The sequence below is a fragment of the Plectropomus leopardus genome, chromosome 14 (genome assembly GCF_026936395.1).
Source record: "Plectropomus leopardus strain MGB_pleo_1.0 chromosome 14, ASM2693639v1, whole genome shotgun sequence".
Classification (NCBI taxonomy): domain Eukaryota; kingdom Metazoa; phylum Chordata; class Actinopteri; order Perciformes; family Serranidae; genus Plectropomus; species Plectropomus leopardus.
In genome coordinates, this window is record NC_142189.1 from 16,844,293 (window position 1) to 16,869,857 (window position 25,565).

Genomic DNA, 25,565 nt, shown 5'->3' on the forward strand with positions numbered 1-25,565 from the left:
GAAAAAATGACCGAAAAGGCAAGGCTAAAATATGGCTAAAAATGTTAAAATATGACACGTCCCTAAAACAGCTGAAAACGACTGAAAACAACAAAAAATAATGTGCTAAGACACACCATAGCATTGAATGTTGCAAAAACAGGCAAAAAACCCTGATTTGGCATGTTGAAAAAATGACAGAAAAGGCAAGGGTAGAGTATGGCTAAAAATGTCAAAATATGACATGTCACAAAAAAAGCAGAAAACACCCCAAAACAGCATAACATAACGTGCCGAGACACACCATAGCTTAGATTGTTGCAAAAACTGCCAACATCCCCATGTCAAAAAAAATGACCGAAAAGGCAAGGCTATAGTATGGCAAAAATGTCATAATATTACATGTCCCCAAAACAGCTGAAAACATTCAAAACAGCATAAAATAGCCTGCAAAGACAGGCCATAGCATAGAATGTTGAAAAAACGGCCAAAACAGCAAAATGATGCATGTCAAAAAAATGACAGAAAAGGCAAGGCTACCTCTCCCTGAGCTACCACCTTATCGTGGTGGAGGGGTTTGCGTGTCCCAATGATCCTAGGAGCTCAGTTGTCGGGGGCTTTATGTCCCTGGTAGGGTCACCCATGGCAAACAGGTCCTAGGGGAGGGACCAGACAAAGCGTAGCTCACCAGACCCCTTATGATGAAATACATAAATGGTCCAAAGTTTCCCTCGCCCGAACGCGGGTCAGTGGGCTCACCACCCATAGGAGGAGCCAAAGGGTCAAGAGCAATGTGAGTTGGGCGGCAGCCGAAGGTGGGGACCTTGGCAGTCCGAGCCTCGGCTGGAGAAGCTAGCTCTAGGGATGTGGAATGTCACCTCTCTGGTGGGGAAGGAGCCTGAGCTGGTGCATGAGGTTGAAAAGTTCCAACTAGATATAGTCAGTCTCACCTGGACACAGCATGGGCTCCGGAACCAGTCTTCTCGAGAGGGGTTGGACTCTCTTGCCACTGTAACTATGGTCCAAACAGCAGTTCAGAGTATCTATCCTTTTTGGAGTCCTTAGAGGGGGTGCTGGAGAGTGCTCCTTCTGGGGATTCCCTAGTTCTGCTGGGAGACTTCAACACTCACGTTGGTCGCGATAGTGAGAACTGGAGGGGCGTGATTGGGAGGAATGGTTCCCCCGAACTGAACCTGAGTGTTGTTTTGTTATTGGACTTCTGTGCTCGCCACAGATTGTCCATAACAAACACCATGTTCAGGCAAAAGGGTGTCCATATGTGTACTTGGCATCAGGACACCCTAGGCCGTAGTTGGATGATCGACTTTGTAGTCGTGTCATCGGACTTGCAGCCGCATGTCTTGGACACTCGGGTGAAGAGAGGGGTGGAGCTGTCAACCGATCACCACCTGGTGGTGAGTTGGCTCCGATGGTGGGGGATGATGCCGGGTAGACGTGGCAGACCCAAACGCATTGTGAGGGTCTACTGGGAACGTCTGGCAGAGTCTCCCGTCAGAAGGAGCTTCAACTCCCACCTCCGGGAGAGCTTTGATCATGTCCTGGGGGAGGCGGGGAAAATTGAGTACGAGCGGGCCATGTTCCGTGTCTCCGTTGTTGAGGTGGCCGATCGGTGCTGTGGCCGTAAGGTGGACAGTGCCTGTTGTGGCGGCAACACCCGAACCCGTTGGTGGACACCGGCGGTGAGGGATGCCGTCAAGCTAAAAAAGGAGTCCTATCAGGCCTTCTTGGCCTGTGGGACTCCGGAGGCAGCAAACAGGTACCGGCAGGCCAAGCAGAGTGCAGCTATGGCAGTCGCCAAGGCAAAACCCGGGCATGGGAGGAGTTTGGTAAGGCCATGGAGAACGACTTCCGGACGGTGGTGGTCCCTCTTTTAAGAAGGGGGATCGGAGGGGGTGTTCCAACTATAGGGGGATCACACTCCTCAGCCTCCCTGGCTAGGTCTATTCAGGGGTACTGGAGAGGAGGGTCCACCGGATAGTCGAACCTCGCATCCAGGAGGAACAATGAGGTTTTAGGCCTGGTCATGGAACTGTGGACCAGCTATGGACCCATGGCAGTATCCTTGAGGGTGTATGGCGGTTTGCCCAACCAGTCCACATGTGCTTCGTGGACTTTGAGATGGCATTCGGCCGTGTCCCTTGGGGAGTCCTGTGAGGAGTTCTCCGGGAGTATGGGATATTGGACCCCCTGATACAGGCTGTCAGTTCCCTGTACGACTGGTGCCGGACCTTGGTGAGTTGTCAGTGAGTTGGACTCTTTTCAGGTGAGGGTTGGACCCTGCCAGGGCTGCCCTTTGTCACCGATCCTGTTCATGACTTTTATGGAAAGAATTTCTAGGCGCAGCCAGGGCGCTGAGGGGGTCCTGTTTAGGGCATGTCCCACCTGTAGGAGACCCCGAGGAAGACCCAGGACAAGCTGGAGAGACTATGTCTCCTAGCTGGCCTGGGAACTCCTCGGACCCCCCGAGAAGAACTGCATGAAGTGCCAGGGACAGGGAAGACTTGCCTTCCCTGCTCAGGCTGCTGTCCCCGCAACCTGACCCTGAATAAGCGGTAGAAAATGGAAAAATGTCAAAATATGACATGTCCCAAAAACAGCTGAAAACACCTCAAAACAGCATAAAATAGCCTGCCAAATCACGCCGTAGCAAAGAACATGGCAAAAACGGCAAAAAACAGCAAAATAATGCATGTTGAAAAAATGACCGAAAAGGCAAGGCTATAGTATGGCAAAAATCTCAAAATATGACACGTCCCAAAAACAGCCGAAAACACCTCAAAACAGCATAAAATAGCCTGCCAAATCACGCCATAGCGAAGAACATGGCATAAACAGCCAAAAACAGCAAAATAATGCATGTTGAAAAAATGACCGAAAAGGCAAGGCTATAGTATGGCAAAAATCTCAAAATATGACACGTCCCAAAAACAGCCGAAAACACCTCAAAACAGTATAACATAGCCTGCCAAATCACACCATAGCATAGAATGCTGCAAAAACGGCCAAAAACAGCAAAATAATGCATGTTGAAAAAATGACCGAAAAGGCAAGGCTATAGTATGGCAAAAATCTCAAAATATGACAAGTCCCAAAAACTGCTCAAAACACCTCAAAACAGCATAAAATAGCCTGCCAAATCACGCCATAGCATAGAATGCTGCAAAAACGGCCAAAAACAGCAAAATAATGCATGTTGAAAAAATGACCAAAAAGGCAAGGCTATAGTATGGCAAAAATCTCAAAATATGACACGTCCCAAAAACAGCTGAAAACACCTCAAAACAGCATAAAATAGCCTGCCAAATCACGCCATAGCATAGAATGCTGAAAAAAACAGCCAAAAACAGCAAAATAATGCATGTTGAAAAAATGACCGAAAAGGCAAGGCTATAGTATGGCAAAAATCTCAAAATATGACACGTCCCAAAAACAGCCGAAAACACCTCAAAACAGTATAAAATAGCCTGCCAAATCACGCCATAGCAAAGAACATGGCAAAAACGGCCAAAAACAGCAAAATAATGCATGTTGAAAAAATGACCAAAAAGGCAAGGCTATAGTATGGCAAAAATCTCAAAATATGACACTTCCCAAAAACAGCCGAAAACACCTCAAAACAGTATAACATAGCCTGCCAAATCACGCCATAGTATAGAATGCTGCAAAAACGGGCAAAAACAGCAAAATAATGCATGTTGAAAAAACGACCGAAAAGGCAAGGCTATAGTATGGCAATAATCTCAAAATATGACAAGTCCCAAAAACAGCTGAAAACACCTCAAAACAGCATAAAATAGCCTGCCAAATCACGCCATAGCATAGAATGCTGCAAAAACGGCCAAAAAAAGCAAATTAATGCATGTTGAAAAAATGACCGAAAAGGCAAGGCTATAGTATGGCAAAAATCTCAAAATATGACAAGTCCCAAAAACAGCTGAAAACACCTCAAAACAGTATAAGATAGCCTGCCAAATCATGCCATAGCAAAGAATATGGCAAAACCAGCCAAAAACAGCAAAATAATGCATGTTGAAAAAATGACCGAAAAGGCAAGGCTATAGTATGGCAAAAATCTCAAAATATGACAAGTCCCAAAAACAGCTGAAAACACCTCAAAACAGTATAAGATAGCCTGCCAAATCACGCCATAGCAAAGAACATGGCAAAAACGGCCAAAAACAGCAAAATAATGCATGTTGAAAAAATGACCAAAAAGGCAAGGCTATAGTATGGCAAAAATCTCAAAATATGACACTTCCCAAAAACAGCCGAAAACACCTCAAAACAGTATAACATAGCCTGCCAAATCACGCCATAGTATAGAATGCTGCAAAAACGGGCAAAAACAGCAAAATAATGCATGTTGAAAAAACGACCGAAAAGGCAAGGCTATAGTATGGCAATAATCTCAAAATATGACAAGTCCCAAAAACAGCTGAAAACACCTCAAAACAGCATAAAATAGCCTGCCAAATCACGCCATAGCATAGAATGCTGCAAAAACGGCCAAAAACAGCAAAATAATGCATGTTGAAAAAATGACCGAAAAGGCAAGGCTATAGTATGGCAAAAATCTCAAAATATGACACATCCCAAAAACAGCTGAAAACATCTCAAAACAGCATAAAATAGCCTGCCAAATCATGCCATAGCATAGAATGCTGCAAAAACGTCCAAATAAAGCAAAATAATGCATGTTGAAAAATTGACCAAAAAGGCAAGGCTATAGTATGGCAAAAATCTCAAAATATGACACGTCCCAAAAACAGCTGAAAACACCTCAAAACAGCATAAAATAGCCTCCCAAATCACGCCATAGCATAGAATGCTGCAAAAACGGCCAAAAACAGCAAAATAATGCATGTTGAAAAAATGACCGAAAAGGCAAGGCTATAGTATGGCAAAAATCTCAAAATATGACACGTCCCAAAAACAGCTGAAAACACCTCAAAACAGCATAAAATAGCCTACCAAATCACGCCATAGCAAAGAACATGGCAAAAACAGCCAAAAACAGCAAAATAATGCATGTCGAAAAAATGACCAAAAAGGCAAGGCTATAGTATGGCAAAAATGTCAAAATATGACACGGCCCAAAAACAGCCGAAAACACCTCAAAACAGTATAACATAGCCTGCCAAATCACGCCATAGTATAGAATGCTGCAAAAACGGGCAAAAACAGCAAAATAATGCATGTTGAAAAAACGACCGAAAAGGCAAGGCTATAGTATGGCAATAATCTCAAAATATGACAAGTCCCAAAAACAGCTCAAAACACCTCAAAACAGCATAAAATAGCCTGCCAAATCACGCCATAGCATAGAATGCTGCAAAAACGGCCAAAAACAGCAAAATAATGCATGTTGAAAAAATGACCGAAAAGGCAAGGCTATAGTATGGCAAAAATGTCAAAATATGACACGCTCCAAAAACAGCCGAAAACACCTCAAAACAGTATAACATAGCCTGCCAAATCACGCCATAGCATAGAATGCTGCAAAAATGGCCACAAACAGCAAAATAATGCATGTTAAAAAATTGACCGAAAAGGCAAAGCTATAGTATGGCAAAAATCTCAAAATATGATACGTCCCAAAAACAGCTGAAAACACCTCAAAACAGCATAAAAAAGCCTGCCAAATCACGCCATAGCATAGAATGCTGCAAAACGGCCAAAAAAGCAAATTAATGCATGTTGAAAAAATGACCCGAAAAAGGCAAGGCTATAGTATGGCAAAAATCTCAAAATATGACAAGTCCGAAAAACAGCTCAAAACACCTCAAAACAGTATAAAATAGCCTGCCAAATCACGCCATAGCAAAGAACATGGCAAAAACAGCCAAAAACAGCAAAATAATGCATGTTGAAAAAATGACCAAAAAGGCAAGGCTATAGTATGGCAAAAATCTCAAAATATGACACATCCCAAAAACAGCTGAAAACATCTCAAAACAGCATAAAATAGCCTGCCAAATCATGCCATAGCATAGAATGCTGCAAAACGTCCAAATAAAGCAAAATAATGCATGTTGAAAAATTGACCAAAAAGGCAAGGCTATAGTATGGCAAAAATCTCAAAATATGACAAGTCCCAAAAACAGCTGAAAACACCTCAAAACAGCATAAAATAGCCTGCCAAATCACGCCATAGCATAGAATGCTGCAAAAACGGCCAAATAAAGCAAAATAATGCATGTTGAAAAAATGACCAAAAAGGCAAGGCTATAGTATGGCAAAAATCTCAAAATATGACACATCCCAAAAACAGCTGAAAACATCTCAAAACAGCATAAAATAGCCTGCCAAATCACGCCATAGCATAGAATGCTGCAAAAACGTCCAAATAAAGCAAAATAATGCATGTTGAAAAATTGACCAAAAAGGCAAGGCTATAGTATGGCAAAAATCTCAAAATATGACACGTCTCAAAAACAGCCGAAAACACCTCAAAACAGTATAACATAGCCTGCCAAATCACGCCATAGCATAGAATGCTGCAAAACGACCACAAACAGCAAAATAATGCATGTTGAAAAAATGACCGAAAAGGCAAGGCTATAGTATGGCAAAAATCTCAAAATATGACACGTCCCAAAAACAGCTGAAAACACCTCAAAACAGCATAAAATAGCCTACCAAATCACGCCATAGCAAAGAACATGGCAAAAACAGCCAAAAACAGCAAAATAATGCATGTCGAAAAAATGACCAAAAAGGCAAGGCTATAGTATGGCAAAAATGTCAAAATATGACACGGCCCAAAAACAGCCGAAAACACCTCAAAACAGTATAACATAGCCTGCCAAATCACGCCATAGTATAGAATGCTGCAAAAACGGGCAAAAACAGCAAAATAATGCATGTTGAAAAAACGACCGAAAAGGCAAGGCTATAGTATGGCAATAATCTCAAAATATGACACGTTCAAAACCAGCCGAAAACACCTCAAAACAGTATAACATAGCCTGCCAAATCACGCCATAGCATAGAATGCTGCAAAAATGGCCACAAACAGCAAAATAATGCATGTTAAAAAATTGACCGAAAAGGCAAGGCTATAGTATGGCAAAAATCTCAAAATATGATACGTCCCAAAAACAGCTGAAAACACCTCAAAACAGCATAAAAAAGCCTGCCAAATCACGCCATAGCATAGAATGCTGCAAAAACGGCCAAAAAAAGCAAATTAATGCATGTTGAAAAAATGACCGAAAAGGCAAGGCTATAGTATGGCAAAAATCTCAAAATATGACAAGTCCGAAAAACAGCTCAAAACACCTCAAAACAGTATAAAATAGCCTGCCAAATCACGCCATAGCAAAGAACATGGCAAAAACAGCCAAAAACAGCAAAATAATGCATGTTGAAAAAATGACCAAAAAGGCAAGGCTATAGTATGGCAAAAATCTCAAAATATGACACATCCCAAAAACAGCTGAAAACATCTCAAAACAGCATAAAATAGCCTGCCAAATCATGCCATAGCATAGAATGCTGCAAAACGTCCAAATAAAGCAAAATAATGCATGTTGAAAAATTGACCAAAAAGGCAAGGCTATAGTATGGCAAAAATCTCAAAATATGACAAGTCCCAAAACAGCTGAAAACACCTCAAAACAGCATAAAATAGCCTGCCAAATCACGCCATAGCATAGAATGCTGCAAAAACGGCCAAATAAAGCAAAATAATGCATGTTGAAAAAATGACCAAAAAGGCAAGGCTATAGTATGGCAAAAATCTCAAAATATGACACATCCCAAAAACAGCTGAAAACATCTCAAAACAGCATAAAATAGCCTGCCAAATCACGCCATAGCATAGAATGCTGCAAAAACGTCCAAATAAAGCAAAATAATGCATGTTGAAAAATTGACCAAAAAGGCAAGGCTATAGTATGGCAAAAATCTCAAAATATGACACGTCCCAAAAACAGCTGAAAACACCTCAAAACAGCATAAAATAGCCTCCCAAATCACGCCATAGCATAGAATGCTGCAAAAACGGCCAAAAACAGCAAAATAATGCATGTTGAAAAAATGACCGAAAAGGCAAGGCTATAGTATGGCAAAAATCTCAAAATATGACACGTCCCAAAAACAGCTGAAAACACCTCAAAACAGCATAAAATAGCCTACCAAATCACGCCATAGCAAAGAACATGGCAAAAACAGCCAAAAACAGCAAAATAATGCATGTCGAAAAAATGACCAAAAAGGCAAGGCTATAGTATGGCAAAAATGTCAAAATATGACACGGCCCAAAAACAGCCGAAAACACCTCAAAACAGTATAACATAGCCTGCCAAATCACGCCATAGTATAGAATGCTGCAAAAACGGGCAAAAACAGCAAAATAATGCATGTTGAAAAAACGACCGAAAAGGCAAGGCTATAGTATGGCAATAATCTCAAAATATGACAAGTCCCAAAAACAGCTCAAAACACCTCAAAACAGCATAAAATAGCCTGCCAAATCACGCCATAGCATAGAATGCTGCAAAAAGCCAAAAACAGCAAAATAATGCATGTTGAAAAAAGGACCGAAAAAGCAAGGCTATAGTATGGCAAAAATGTCAAAATATGACACGTTCCAAAAACAGCCGAAAACACCTCAAAACAGTATAACATAGCCTGCCAAATCACGCCATAGCATAGAATGCTGCAAAAATGGCCACAAACAGCAAAATAATGCATGTTAAAAAATTGACCGAAAAGGCAAGGCTATAGTATGGCAAAAATCTCAAAATATGATACGTCCCAAAAACAGCTGAAAACACCTCAAAACAGCATAAAAAAGCCTGCCAAATCACGCCATAGCATAGAATGCTGCAAAAACGGCCAAAAAAAGCAAATTAATGCATGTTGAAAAAATGACCGAAAAGGCAAGGCTATAGTATGGCAAAAATCTCAAAATATGACAAGTCCGAAAAACAGCTCAAAACACCTCAAAACAGTATAAAATAGCCTGCCAAATCACGCCATAGCAAAGAACATGGCAAAAACAGCCAAAAACAGCAAAATAATGCATGTTGAAAAAATGACCAAAAAGGCAAGGCTATAGTATGGCAAAAATCTCAAAATATGACACATCCCAAAAACAGCTGAAAACATCTCAAAACAGCATAAAATAGCCTGCCAAATCATGCCATAGCATAGAATGCTGCAAAACGTCCAAATAAAGCAAAATAATGCACGTCGAAAAATTGACCAAAAAGGCAAGGCTATAGTATGGCAAAAATCTCAAAATATGACAAGTCCCAAAAACAGCTGAAAACACCTCAAAACAGCATAAAATAGCCTGCCAAATCACGCCATAGCATAGAATGCTGCAAAAACGGCCAAATAAAGCAAAATAATGCATGTTGAAAAAATGACCAAAAAGGCAAGGCTATAGTATGGCAAAAATCTCAAAATATGACACATCCCAAAAACAGCTGAAAACATCTCAAAACAGCATAAAATAGCCTGCCAAATCACGCCATAGCATAGAATGCTGCAAAAACGTCCAAATAAAGCAAAATAATGCATGTTGAAAAATTGACCAAAAAGGCAAGGCTATAGTATGGCAAAAATCTCAAAATATGACACGTCTCAAAAACAGCCGAAAACACCTCAAAACAGTATAACATAGCCTGCCAAATCACGCCATAGCATAGAATGCTGCAAAAACGGCCAAAAACAGCAAAATAATGCATGTTGAAAAAATGACCGAAAAGGCAAGGCTATAGTATGGCAAAAATCTCAAAATATGACACGTCCCAAAAACAGCTGAAAACACCTCAAAACAGCATAAAATAGCCTACCAAATCACGCCATAGCAAAGAACATGGCAAAAACAGCCAAAAACAGCAAAATAATGCATGTCGAAAAAATGACCAAAAAGGCAAGGCTATAGTATGGCAAAATGTCAAAATATGACACGTTCCAAAAACAGCCGAAAACACCTCAAAACAGTATAACATAGCCTGCCAAATCACGCCATAGCATAGAATGCTGCAAAAATGGCCACAAACAGCAAAATAATGCATGTTAAAAAATTGACCGAAAAGGCAAGGCTATAGTATGGCAAAAATCTCAAAATATGATACGTCCCAAAAACAGCTGAAAACACCTCAAAACAGCATAAAAAAGCCTGCCAAATCACGCCATAGCATAGAATGCTGCAAAAGCGGCCAAAAAAGCAAATTAATGCATGTTGAAAAATGACCGAAAAAGGCAAGGCTATAGTATGGCAAAAATCTCAAAATATGACAAGTCCGAAAAACAGCTCAAAACACCTCAAAACAGTATAAAATAGCCTGCCAAATCACGCCATAGCAAAGAACATGGCAAAACAGCCAAAAACAGCAAAATAATGCATGTTGAAAAAATGACCAAAAAGGCAAGGCTATAGTATGGCAAAAATCTCAAAATATGACACATCCCAAAAACAGCTGAAAACATCTCAAAACAGCATAAAATAGCCTGCCAAATCATGCCATAGCATAGAATGCTGCAAAAACGTCCAAATAAAGCAAAATAATGCATGTTGAAAAATTGACCAAAAAGGCAAGGCTATAGTATGGCAAAAATCTCAAAATATGACAAGTCCCAAAAACAGCTGAAAACACCTCAAAACAGCATAAAATAGCCTGCCAAATCACGCCATAGCATAGAATGCTGCAAAAACGGCCAAATAAAGCAAAATAATGCATGTTGAAAAAATGACCAAAAAGGCAAGGCTATAGTATGGCAAAAATCTCAAAATATGACACATCCCAAAAACAGCTGAAAACATCTCAAAACAGCATAAAATAGCCTGCCAAATCACGCCATAGCATAGAATGCTGCAAAAACGTCCAAATAAAGCAAAATAATGCATGTTGAAAAATTGACCAAAAAGGCAAGGCTATAGTATGGCAAAAATCTCAAAATATGACACGTCTCAAAAACAGCCGAAAACACCTCAAAACAGTATAACATAGCCTGCCAAATCACGCCATAGCATAGAATGCTGCAAAAACGGCCACAAACAGCAAAATAATGCATGTTGAAAAAATGACCGAAAAGGCAAGGCTATAGTATGGCAAAAATCTCAAAATATGACACGTCCCAAAAACAGCTGAAAACACCTCAAAACAGCATAAAATAGCCTACCAAATCACGCCATAGCAAAGAACATGGCAAAAACAGCCAAAAACAGCAAAATAATGCATGTCGAAAAAATGACCAAAAAGGCAAGGCTATAGTATGGCAAAAATGTCAAAATATGACACGGCCCAAAAACAGCCGAAAACACCTCAAAACAGTATAACATAGCCTGCCAAATCACGCCATAGCATAGAATGCTGCAAAAACGGCCAAAAACAGCAAAATAATGCATGTTGAAAAAATGACCGAAAAGGCAAGGCTATAGTATGGCAAAAATGTCAAAATATGACACGTTCCAAAAACAGCCGAAAACACCTCAAAACAGTATAACATAGCCTGCCAAATCACGCCATAGCATAGAATGCTGCAAAAATGGCCACAAACAGCAAAATAATGCATGTTAAAAAATTGACCGAAAAGGCAAGGCTATAGTATGGCAAAAATCTCAAAATATGATACGTCCCAAAAACAGCTGAAAACACCTCAAAACAGCATAAAAAAGCCTGCCAAATCACGCCATAGCATAGAATGCTGCAAAAACGGCCAAAAAAAGCAAATTAATGCATGTTGAAAAAATGACCAAAAAGGCAAGGCTATAGTATGGCAAAAATCTCAAAATATGACAAGTCCGAAAAACAGCTCAAAACACCTCAAAACAGTATAAAATAGCCTGCCAAATCACGCCATAGCAAAGAACATGGCAAAAACAGCCAAAAACAGCAAAATAATGCATGTTGAAAAAATGACCAAAAAGGCAAGGCTATAGTATGGCAAAAATCTCAAAATATGACACGTCCCAAAAACAGCTGAAAACATCTCAAAACAGCATAAAATAGCCTGCCAAATCATGCCATAGCATAGAATGCTGCAAAAACGTCCAAATAAAGCAAAATAATGCATGTTGAAAAATTGACCAAAAAGGCAAGGCTATAGTATGGCAAAAATCTCAAAATATGACAAGTCCCAAAAACAGCTGAAAACACCTCAAAACAGCATAAAATAGCCTGCCAAATCACGCCATAGCATAGAATGCTGCAAAAACGGCCAAATAAAGCAAAATAATGCATGTTGAAAAAATGACCAAAAAGGCAAGGCTATAGTATGGCAAAAATCTCAAAATATGACACATCCCAAAAACAGCTGAAAACATCTCAAAACAGCATAAAATAGCCTGCCAAATCATGCCATAGCATAGAATGCTGCAAAAACGTCCAAATAAAGCAAAATAATGCATGTTGAAAAATTGACCAAAAAGGCAAGGCTATAGTATGGCAAAAATCTCAAAATATGACACGTCCCAAAAACAGCTGAAAACACCTCAAAACAGCATAAAATAGCCTCCCAAATCACGCCATAGCATAGAATGCTGCAAAAACGGCCAAAAACAGCAAAATAATGCATGTTGAAAAATTGACCAAAAAGGCAAGGCTATAGTATGGCAAAAATCTCAAAATATGACACGTCCCAAAAACAGCTGAAAACACCTCAAAACAGCATAAAATAGCCTACCAAATCACGCCATAGCAAAGAACATGGCAAAACAGCCAAAACAGCAAAATAATGCATGTCGAAAAAAATGACCAAAAAGGCAAGGCTATAGTATGGCAAAAATGTCAAAATATGACACGGCCCAAAAACAGCCGAAAACACCTCAAAACAGTATAACATAGCCTGCCAAATCACGCCATAGTATAGAATGCTGCAAAAACGGGCAAAAACAGCAAAATAATGCATGTTGAAAAAACGACCGAAAAAGGCAAGGCTATAGTATGGCAATAATCTCAAAATATGACAAGTCCCAAAAACAGCTCAAAACACCTCAAAACAGCATAAAATAGCCTGCCAAATCACGCCATAGCATAGAATGCTGCAAAAACGGCCAAAAACAGCAAAATAATGCATGTTGAAAAAATGACCGAAAAGGCAAGGCTATAGTATGGCAAAAATGTCAAAATATGACACGTTCCAAAAACAGCCGAAAACACCTCAAAACAGTATAACATAGCCTGCCAAATCACGCCATAGCATAGAATGCTGCAAAAATGGCCACAAACAGCAAAATAATGCATGTTAAAAAATTGACCGAAAAGGCAAGGCTATAGTATGGCAAAAATCTCAAAATATGATACGTCCCAAAAACAGCTGAAAACACCTCAAAACAGCATAAAAAAGCCTGCCAAATCACGCCATAGCATAGAATGCTGCAAAAACGGCCAAAAAAAGCAAATTAATGCATGTTGAAAAAATGACCGAAAAGGCAAGGCTATAGTATGGCAAAAATCTCAAAATATGACAAGTCCGAAAAACAGCTCAAAACACCTCAAAACAGTATAAAATAGCCTGCCAAATCACGCCATAGCAAAGAACATGGCAAAAACAGCCAAAAACAGCAAAATAATGCATGTTGAAAAAATGACCAAAAAGGCAAGGCTATAGTATGGCAAAAATCTCAAAATATGACACATCCCAAAAACAGCTGAAAACATCTCAAAACAGCATAAAATAGCCTGCCAAATCATGCCATAGCATAGAATGCTGCAAAAACGTCCAAATAAAGCAAAATAATGCATGTTGAAAAATTGACCAAAAAGGCAAGGCTATAGTATGGCAAAAATCTCAAAATATGACAAGTCCCAAAAACAGCTGAAAACACCTCAAAACAGCATAAAATAGCCTGCCAAATCACGCCATAGCATAGAATGCTGCAAAAACGGCCAAATAAAGCAAAATAATGCATGTTGAAAAAATGACCAAAAAGGCAAGGCTATAGTATGGCAAAAATCTCAAAATATGACACATCCCAAAAACAGCTGAAAACATCTCAAAACAGCATAAAATAGCCTGCCAAATCACGCCATAGCATAGAATGCTGCAAAAACGTCCAAATAAAGCAAAATAATGCATGTTGAAAAATTGACCAAAAAGGCAAGGCTATAGTATGGCAAAAATCTCAAAATATGACACGTCTCAAAAACAGCCGAAAACACCTCAAAACAGTATAACATAGCCTGCCAAATCACGCCATAGCATAGAATGCTGCAAAAACGGCCACAAACAGCAAAATAATGCATGTTGAAAAAATGACCGAAAAGGCAAGGCTATAGTATGGCAAAAATCTCAAAATATGACACGTCCCAAAAACAGCTGAAAACACCTCAAAACAGCATAAAATAGCCTACCAAATCACGCCATAGCAAAGAACATGGCAAAAACAGCCAAAAACAGCAAAATAATGCATGTCGAAAAAATGACCAAAAAGGCAAGGCTATAGTATGGCAAAAATGTCAAAATATGACACGGCCCAAAAACAGCCGAAAACACCTCAAAACAGTATAACATAGCCTGCCAAATCACGCCATAGTATAGAATGCTGCAAAAACGGGCAAAAACAGCAAAATAATGCATGTTGAAAAAACGACCGAAAAGGCAAGGCTATAGTATGGCAATAATCTCAAAATATGACACGTTCCAAAAACAGCCGAAAACACCTCAAAACAGTATAACATAGCCTGCCAAATCACGCCATAGCATAGAATGCTGCAAAAATGGCCACAAACAGCAAAATAATGCATGTTAAAAAATTGACCGAAAAGGCAAGGCTATAGTATGGCAAAAATCTCAAAATATGATACGTCCCAAAAACAGCTGAAAACACCTCAAAACAGCATAAAAAAGCCTGCCAAATCACGCCATAGCATAGAATGCTGCAAAAACGGCCAAAAAAAGCAAATTAATGCATGTTGAAAAAATGACCGAAAAGGCAAGGCTATAGTATGGCAAAAATCTCAAAATATGACAAGTCCGAAAAACAGCTCAAAACACCTCAAAACAGTATAAAATAGCCTGCCAAATCACGCCATAGCAAAGAACATGGCAAAAACAGCCAAAAACAGCAAAATAATGCATGTTGAAAAAATGACCAAAAAGGCAAGGCTATAGTATGGCAAAAATCTCAAAATATGACACATCCCAAAAACAGCTGAAAACATCTCAAAACAGCATAAAATAGCCTGCCAAATCATGCCATAGCATAGAATGCTGCAAAAACGTCCAAATAAAGCAAAATAATGCATGTTGAAAAATTGACCAAAAAGGCAAGGCTATAGTATGGCAAAAATCTCAAAATATGACAAGTCCCAAAAACAGCTGAAAACACCTCAAAACAGCATAAAATAGCCTGCCAAATCACGCCATAGCATAGAATGCTGCAAAAACGGCCAAATAAAGCAAAATAATGCATGTTGAAAAAATGACCAAAAAGGCAAGGCTATAGTATGGCAAAAATCTCAAAATATGACACATCCAAAAACAGCTGAAAACATCTCAAAACAGCATAAAATAGCCTGCCAAATCACGCCATAGCATAGAATGCTGCAAAAACGTCCAAATAAAGCAAAATAATGCATGTTGAAAAATTGACCAAAAAGGCAAGGCTATAGTATGGCAAAAATCTCAAAATATGACACGTCTCAAAAACAGCCGAAAACACCTCAAAACAGTATAACATAGCCTGCCAAATCACGCCATAGCATAGAATGCTGCAAAAACGGCCACAAACAGCAAAATAATGCATGTTGAAAAATGACCGAAAAAGGCAAGGCTATAGTATGGCAAAATCTCAAAATATGACACGTCCCAAAACAGCTGAAAACACCTCAAAACAGCATAAAATAGCCTACCAAATCACGCCATAGCAAAGAACATGGCAAAAACAGCCAAAAACAGCAAAATAATGCATGTCGAAAAAATGACCAAAAAGGCAAGGCTATAGTATGGCAAAAATGTCAAAATATGACACGGCCCAAAAACAGCCGAAAACACCTCAAAACAGTATAACATAGCCTGCCAAATCACGCCATAGTATAGAATGCTGCAAAAACGGGCAAAAACAGCAAAATAATGCATGTTGAAAAAACGACCGAAAAGGCAAGGCTATAGTATGGCAATAATCTCAAAATATGACACGTTCCAAAAACAGCCGAAAACACCTCAAAACAGTATAACATAGCCTGCCAAATCACGCCATAGCATAGAATGCTGCAAAAATGGCCACAAACAGCAAAATAATGCATGTTAAAAAATTGACCGAAAAGGCAAGGCTATAGTATGGCAAAAATCTCAAAATATGATACGTCCCAAAAACAGCTGAAAACACCTCAAAACAGCATAAAAAAGCCTGCCAAATCACGCCATAGCATAGAATGCTGCAAAAACGGCCAAAAAAAGCAAATTAATGCATGTTGAAAAAATGACCGAAAAGGCAAGGCTATAGTATGGCAAAAATCTCAAAATATGACAAGTCCGAAAAACAGCTCAAAACACCTCAAAACAGTATAAAATAGCCTGCCAAATCACGCCATAGCAAAGAACATGGCAAAAACAGCCAAAAACAGCAAAATAATGCATGTTGAAAAATGACCAAAAAGGCAAGGCTATAGTATGGCAAAAATCTCAAAATATGACACATCCCAAAAAACAGCTGAAAACATCTCAAAACAGCATAAAATAGCCTGCCAAATCATGCCATAGCATAGAATGCTGCAAAAACGTCCAAATAAAGCAAAATAATGCATGTTGAAAAATTGACCAAAAAGGCAAGGCTATAGTATGGCAAAAATCTCAAAATATGACAAGTCCCAAAAACAGCTGAAAACACCTCAAAACAGCATAAAATAGCCTGCCAAATCACGCCATAGCATAGAATGCTGCAAAAACGGCCAAATAAAGCAAAATAATGCATGTTGAAAAAATGACCAAAAAGGCAAGGCTATAGTATGGCAAAAATCTCAAAATATGACACATCCCAAAAACAGCTGAAAACATCTCAAAACAGCATAAAATAGCCTGCCAAATCATGCCATAGCATAGAATGCTGCAAAAATGTCCAAATAAAGCAAAATAATGCATGTTGAAAAATTGACCAAAAAGGCAAGGCTATAGTATGGCAAAAATCTCAAAATATGACACGTCTCAAAAACAGCCGAAAACACCTCAAAACAGTATAACATAGCCTGCCAAATCACGCCATAGCATAGAATGCTGCAAAAACGGCCACAAACAGCAAAATAATGCATGTTGAAAAAATGACCGAAAAGGCAAGGCTATAGTATGGCAAAAATCTCAAAATATGACACGTCCCAAAAACAGCTGAAAACACCTCAAAACAGCATAAAATAGCCTCCCAAATCACGCCATAGCATAGAATGCTGCAAAAACGGCCAAAAACAGCAAAATAATGCATGTTGAAAAAATGACCGAAAAGGCAAGGCTATAGTATGGCAAAAATCTCAAAATATGACACGTCCCAAAAACAGCTGAAAACACCTCAAAACAGCATAAAATAGCCTACCAAATCACGCCATAGCAAAGAACATGGCAAAAACAGCCAAAAACAGCAAAATAATGCATGTCGAAAAAATGACCAAAAAGGCAAGGCTATAGTATGGCAAAAATGTCAAAATATGACACGGCCCAAAAACAGCCGAAAACACCTCAAAACAGTATAACATAGCCTGCCAAATCACGCCATAGCACAGAATGCTGCAAAAACGGCCACAAACAGCAAAATAATGCATGTTGAAAAAATGACCAAAAAGGCAAGGCTATAGTATGGCAAAAATCTCAAAATATGACACGTCCCAAAAACAGCTGAAAACACCTCAAAACAGCATAAAATAGCCTGCCAAATCATGCCATAGCATAGAATGCTGCAAAAACGTCCAAATAAAGCAAAATAATGCATGTTGAAAAATTGACCAAAAAGGCAAGGCTATAGTATGGCAAAAATCTCAAAATATGACAAGTCCCAAAAACAGCTGAAAACACCTCAAAACAGCATAAAATAGCCTGCCAAATCATGCCATAGCATATAATGCTGCAAAAACGGCCAAAAACAGCAAAATAATGCATGTTGAAAAAATGACCGAAAAGGCAAGGCTATAGTATGGCAAAAATCTCAAAATATGACACGTCCCAAAAACAGCTGAAAAGACCTCAAAACAGCATAAAATAGCCTGCCAAATCACGCCATAGCATAGAATGCTGCAAAAACGGCCAAAAACAGCAAAATAATGCATGTTGAAAAAATGACCGAAAAGGCAAGGCTATAGTATGGCAAAAATCTCAAAATTTGACACGTCCCAAAAACAGCTGAAAACACCTCAAAACAGCATAAAATAGCCTGCCAAATCACGCCATAGCAAAGAACATGGCGAAAACAGCCAAAAACAGCAAAATAATGCATGTTGAAAAAATGACCAAAAAGGCAAGGCTATAGTATGGCAAAAATCTCAAAATATGACAAGTCCGAAAAACAGCCGAAAACACCTCAAAACAGCATAAAAAAGCCTGCCAAATCACGCCATAGCATAGAATGCTGCAAAAACGGCCACAAACAGCAAAATAATGCATGTTGAAAAAATGACCAAAAAGGCAAGGCTATAGTATGGCAAAAATCTCAAAATATGACACATCCCAAAAACAGCTGAAAACATCTCAAAACAGCATAAAATAGCCTGCCAAATCATGCCATAGCATAGAATGCTGCAAAAACGGCCAAATAAAGCAAAATAATGCATGTTGAAAAATTGACCAAAAAGGCAAGGCTATAGTATGGCAAAAATCTCAAAATATGACAAGTCCCAAAAACAGCTGAAAACACCTCAAAACAGCATAAAATAGCCTGCCAAATCACGCCATAGCATAGAATGCTGCAAAAACGGCCAAATAAAGCAAAATAATGCATGTTGAAAAAATGACCAAAAAGGCAAGGCTATAGTATGGCAAAAATCTCAAAATATGACACATCCCAAAAACAGCTGAAAACATCTCAAAACAGCATAAAATAGCCTGCCAAATCATGCCATAGCATAGAATGCTGCAAAAACGTCCAAATAAAGCAAAATAATGCATGTTGAAAAATTGACCAAAAAGGCAAGGCTATAGTATGGCAAAAATCTCAAAATATGACAAGTCCCAAAAACAGCTGAAAACACCTCAAAACAGTATAAAATAGCCTGCCAAATCACGCCATAGCAAAGAACATGGCAATAACAGCCAAAAACAGCAAAATAATGCATGTTGAAAAAATGACCGAAAAGGCAAGGCTATAGTATGGCAAAAATCTCAAAATATGACACGTCCCAAAAACAGTTGAAAACACCTCAAAACAGCATAAAATAGCCTGCCAAATCACGCCATAGCATAGAATGCTGCAAAAACGGCCAAAAACAGCAAAATAATGCATGTTGAAAAAATGACCGAAAAGGCAAGGCTATAGTATGGCAAAAATCTCAAAATTTGACACGTCCCAAAAACAGCTCAAAACAGCTCAAAACAGCATAAAATAGCCTGCCAAATCACGCCATAGCAAAGAACATGGCAAAAACAGCCAAAAACAGCAAAATAATGCATGTTGAAAAAATGACCAAAAAGGCAAGGCTATAGTATGGCAAAAATCTCAAAATATGACACGTCCCAAAAACAGCTGAAAACACCTCAAAACAGTATAACATAGCCTGCCAAATCACGCCATAGCAAAGAACATGGCAAAAACGGCCAAAAACAGCAAAATAATGCATGTTGAAAAAATGACCGAAAAGGCAAGGCTATAGTATGGCAAAAATCTCAAAATATGACACGTCCCAAAAACAGCTGAAAACACCTCAAAACAGCATAAAATAGCCTGCCAAATCACACCATAGCATAGAATGCTGCAAAAACGGCCAAAAACAGCAAAATAATGCATGTTGAAAAAATGACCGAAAAGGCAAGGCTATAGTATGGCAAAAATCTCAAGATATGACACGTCCCAAAAACAGCTGAAAACACCTCAAAACAGCATAAAATAGCCTGCCAAATCACGCCATAGCATAGAATGCTGCAAAAACGGCCAAAAACAGCAAAATAATGCATGTTGAAAAAATGACCGAAAAGGCAAGGCTATAGTATGGCAAAAATCTCAAAATATGACACGTCCCAAAAACAGCTGAAAAGACCTCAAAACAGCATAAAATAGCCTGCCAAATCACGCCATAGCATAGAATGCTGCAAAAACGGCCAAAAACAGCAAAATAATGCATGTTGAAAAAATGACCGAAAAGGCAAGGCTATAGTATGGCAAAAATCTCAAAATATGACACGTCCCAAAAACAGTTGAAAACACCTCAAAACAGCATAAAATAGCCTGCCAAATCACGCCATAGCATAGAATGCTGCAAAAACGGCCAAAAACAGCAAAATAATGCATGTTGAAAAAATGACCGAAAAGGCAAGGCTATAGTATGGCAAAAATCTCAAAATTTGACACGTCCCAAAAACAGCTCAAAACACCTCAAAACAGCATAAAATAGCCTGCCAAATCACGCCATAGCAAAGAACATGGCGAAAACAGCCAAAAACAGCAAAATAATGCATGTTGAAAAAATGACCAAAAAGGCAAGGCTATAGTATGGCAAAAATCTCAAAATATGACAAGTCCGAAAAACAGCCGAAAACACCTCAAAACAGCATAAAAAAGCCTGCCAAATCACGCCATAGCATAGAATGCTGCAAAAACGGCCACAAACAGCAAAATAATGCATGTTGAAAAAATGACCAAAAAGGCAAGGCTATAGTATGGCAAAAATCTCAAAATATGACACATCCCAAAAACAGCTGAAAACATCTCAAAACAGCATAAAATAGCCTGCCAAATCATGCCATAGCATAGAATGCTGCAAAAACGTCCAAATAAAGCAAAATAATGCATGTTGAAAAATTGACCAAAAAGGCAAGGCTATAGTATGGCAAAAATCTCAAAATATGACAAGTCCCAAAAACAGCTGAAAACACCTCAAAACAGCATAAAATAGCCTGCCAAATCACGCCATAGCATAGAATGCTGCAAAAACGGCCAAATAAAGCAAAATAATGCATGTTGAAAAAATGACCAAAAAGGCAAGGCTATAGTATGGCAAAAATCTCAAAATATGACACATCCCAAAAACAGCTGAAAACATCTCAAAACAGCATAAAATAGCCTGCCAAATCATGCCATAGCATAGAATGCTGCAAAAACGTCCAAATAAAGCAAAATAATGCATGTTGAAAAATTGACCAAAAAGGCAAGGCTATAGTATGGCAAAAATCTCAAAATATGACAAGTCCCAAAAACAGCTGAAAACACCTCAAAACAGTATAAAATAGCCTGCCAAATCACGCCATAGCAAAGAACATGGCAAAAACGGCCAAAAACAGCAAAATAATGCATGTTGAAAAAATGACCGAAAAGGCAAGGCTATAGTATGGCAAAAATCTCAAAATATGACACGTCCCAAAAACAGCTGAAAACACCTCAAAACAGCATAAAATAGCCTGCCAAATCACGCCATAGCATAGAATGCTGCAAAAACGGCCAAAAACAGCAAAATAATGCATGTTGAAAAAATGACCGAAAAGGCAAGGCTATAGTATGGCAAAAATCTCAAAATATGACACGTCCCAAAAACAGCTGAAAACACCTCAAAACAGCATAAAATAGCCTGCCAAATCACGCCATAGCATAGAATGCTGCAAAAACGACCAAAAACAGCAAAATAATGCATGTTGAAAAAATGACGGAAAAGGCAAGGCTATAGTATGGCAAAAATCTCAAAATATGACACGTCCCAAAAACAGCTGAAAACATCTCAAAACAGCATAAAATAGCCTGCCAAATCACGCCATAGCATAGTATGCTGCAAAACGGCCAAAACAGCAACATAATGCATGTTGAAAAATGACCGAAAAGGCAAGGCTATAGTATGGCAAAAATCTCAAAATATGACACGTCCCAAAAACAGCTGAAAACACCTCAAAACAGCATAAAATAGCCTGCCAAATCACGCCATAGCATAGAATGCTGCAAAAACGGCCAAAAACAGCAAAATAATGCATGTTGAAGAAATGAACAAAAAGGCAAGGCTATAGTATGGCAAAAATCTCAAAATATGACACGTCCCAAAAACAGTTGAAAACACCTCAAAACAGCATAAAATAGCCTGCCAAATCACGCCATAGCATAGAATGCTGCAAAAACGGCCAAAAACAGCAAAATAATGCATGTTGAAAAAATGACCGAAAAGGCAAGGCTATAGTATGGCAAAAATCTCCAAATTTGACACGTCCCAAAAACAGCTGAAAACACCTCAAAACAGCATAAAATAGCCTGCCAAATCACGCCATAGCAAAGAACATGGCAAAAACAGCCAAAACCAGCAAAATAATGCATGTTGAAAAAATGACCAAAAAGGCAAGGCTATAGTATGGCAAAAATCTCAAAATATGACACGTCCCAAAAACAGCCGAAAACACCTCAAAACAGTATAACATAGCCTGCCAAATCACGCCATAGCATAGAATGCTGCAAAAACGGCCAAAAACAGCAAAATAATGCATGTTGAAAAAATGACCGAAAAGGCAAGGCTATAGTATGGCAAAAATCTCAAAATATGACACGTCCCAAAAACAGCTGAAAACACCTCAAAACAGCATAAAATAGCCTGCCAAATCACGCCATAGCATAGAATGCTGCAAAAACGGCCAAAAACAGCAAAATAATGCATGTTGAAAAAATGACGGAAAAGGCAAGGCTATAGTATGGCAAAAATCTCAAAATATGACACGTCCCAAAAACAGCCGAAAACATCTCAAAACAGTATAAAATAGCCTGCCAAATCACGCCATAGCAAAGAACATGGCAAAAACGGCCAAAAACAGCAAAATAATGCATGTTGAAAAAATGACCGAAAAGGCAAGGCTATAGTATGGCAAAAATCTCAAAATATGACACGTCCCAAAAACAGCTGAAAACACCTCAAAACAGCATAAAATAGCCTGCCAAATCACGCCATAGCATAGTATGCTGCAAAAACGGCCAAAAACAGCAAAATAATGCATGTTGAAAAAATGACCGAAAAGGCAAGGCTATAGTATGGCAAAAATCTCAAAATATGACACGTCCCAAAAACAGCTGAAAACACCTCAAATCAGCATAAAATAGCCTGCCAAATCACGCCATAGCATAGTATGCTGCAAAAACGGCCAAAAACAGCAAAATAATGCATGTTGAAAAAATGACCGAAAAGGCAAGGCTATAGTATGGCAAAAATCTCAAAATATGACACGTCCCAAAAACAGCTGAAAAGACCTCAAAACAGCATAAAATAGCCTGCCAAATCACGCCATAGCATAGAATGCTGCAAAAACGGCCAAAAACAGCAAAATAATGCATGTTGAAAAAATGACCGAAAAGGCAAGGCTATAGTATGGCAAAAATCTCAAAATTTGACACGTCCCAAAAACAGCTGAAAACACCTCAATACAGCATAAAATAGCCTGCCAAATCACGCCATAGCATAGAATGCTGCAAAAACGGCCAAAAACAGCAAAATAATGCATGTTGAAAAAATGACCGAAAAGGCAAGGCTATAGTATGGCAAAAATCTCAAAATATGACACGTCCCAAAAACAGCCGAAAACACCTCAAAACAGTATAACATAGCCTGCCAAATCACGCCATAGCATAGAATGCTGCAAAAATGGCCAGAAACAGCAAAATAATGCATGTTGAAAAAATGACCAAAAAGGCAAGGCTATAGTATGGCAAAAATCTCAAAATATGACACGTCCCAAAAACAGCTGAAAACACCTCAAAACAGCACAAAATAGCCTGCCAAATCACGCCATAGCATAGAATGCTGCAAAAACGGCCAAAAACAGCAAAATAATGCATGTTGAAAAAATGACCGAAAAGGCAAGACTATATTGCAGCTAAAAATGTGCAATTATGAAGTTAATTTCTTCCCTTAGGTTGGGGAGTTTCACAACGCCTCAACCACACCTTTTATGACCCACTTGCCTACTTATACCTGGCCAACCCATTCTGCTCTGTTGGTGTTTTAGGTCTCAGCCCGCCCTCCCTTTCCCATGTTTGTTTCAGCTTCTGTCTCATCCATTATCCTCTCCCATCTCCACTTACCTTCGTAATGACCTTTTCACCTCAATCTCATTGTTCATCCATCTGCATGCCTCTCCTATGTGTCATTCTAGGCACGTCTGAAGCTTGAATATCGGATCTGATGGACACATGTAAGATGGAACCCCCATTCTGAAGGACCCTCTACCCGGCATCAACACTTCCTCCCAGATCAGCCACTTAAATCCATCACCTACCTCTACAACCAGACCTTCAAAATACAATAAAGCTTTCAGTGATACAATGTTGTGGTGTGGTCCTTGCTAGTGAATTGACGTGCCCCAAACAAAGTTGAAAAGACCTCAAAACAGCATAAAATAGCCTGCCAAGACATGCCATAGCAAAGAAAATGGCAAATACGACCAAAAACAGCAAAATAATGCATGTTGAAAAAATGACCAAAAAGGCAAGGCTATAGTATGGCAAAAATCTCAAAATAAGACACGTCCCAAAAACAGCTGAAAACACCTCAAAACAGCATAAAATAGCCTGCCAAATCACGCCATAGCATAGAATGCTGCAAAAATGACCAAAAACAGCAAAATAATTCATGTTGAAAAAAATGACCGAAAAGGCAAGGCTATAGTATGGCAAAAATCTCAAAATTTGACACGTCCCAAAAACAGCTCAAAACACCTCAAAACAGCATAAAATAGCCTGCCAAATCATGCCATAGCAAAGAACATGGCAAAAACAGCCAAAAACAGCAAAATAATGCATGTTGAAAAAATGACCGAAAAGGCAAGGCTATAGTATGGCAAAAATCTCAAAATAAGACACGTCCCAAAAACAGCTGAAAACACCTCAAAACAGCATAAAATAGCCTGCCAAATCACGCCATAGCATAGAATGCTGCAAAAACGGCCAAAAAAAGCAAATTAATGCATGTTGAAAAAATGACCGAAAAGGCAAGGCTATAGTATGGCAAAAATCTCAAAATATGACAGGTCCCAAAAACAGCTGAAAACACCTCAAAACAGCATAAAATAGCCTGCCAAATCATGCCATAGCAAAGAACATGGCAAAAACAGCCAAAAACAGCAAAATAATGCATGTTGAAAAAATGACCGAAAAGGCAAGGCTATAGTATGGCAAAAATCTCAAAATATGACACGTCCCAAAAACAGCTGAAAACACCTCAAAACAGCATAAAATAGCCTGCCAAATCATGCCATAGCAAAGAACATGGCAAAAACGACCAAAAACAGCAAAATAATGCATGTTGAAAAAATGACCGAAAAGGCAAGGCTATAGTATGGCAAAAATGTCAAAATATGACACGTCCCAAAAACAGCTCAAAACACCTCAAAACAGCATAAAATAGCCTGCCAAATCACACCATAGCATAGAATGCTGCAAAAACGGCCAAAAACTGCAAAATAATGCATGTTGAAAAAATGACCGAAAAGGCAAGGCTATAGTATGGCAAAAATCTCAA

At 38.9% G+C, this 25,565-nt stretch overlaps 1 protein-coding gene across 1 annotated transcript; it reads left to right on the top strand.

Annotated features, from left to right (window-relative positions):
- Window positions 1-908: 908 nt before the first annotated feature.
- On the top strand, window positions 909-24,520 carry LOC148187449 (uncharacterized). The gene is made up of 2 exons (XM_088087686.1): window positions 909-2,232; window positions 24,202-24,520. The coding sequence occupies exon 1, from the start codon at window positions 1,233-1,235 to the stop codon at window positions 1,872-1,874; it is 642 nt and encodes a 213-aa protein (XP_087943812.1). The 5' UTR covers window positions 909-1,232; the 3' UTR covers window positions 1,875-2,232; window positions 24,202-24,520.
- The last annotated feature ends 1,045 nt before the right edge of the window (window positions 24,521-25,565 follow it).

Coding starts and splice junctions, on each gene's coding strand:
- LOC148187449 (XM_088087686.1), top strand. CDS start 1,233: ATGTTCAGGCAAAAGGGTGTCCATATGTGTACTTGGCATCAGGACACC.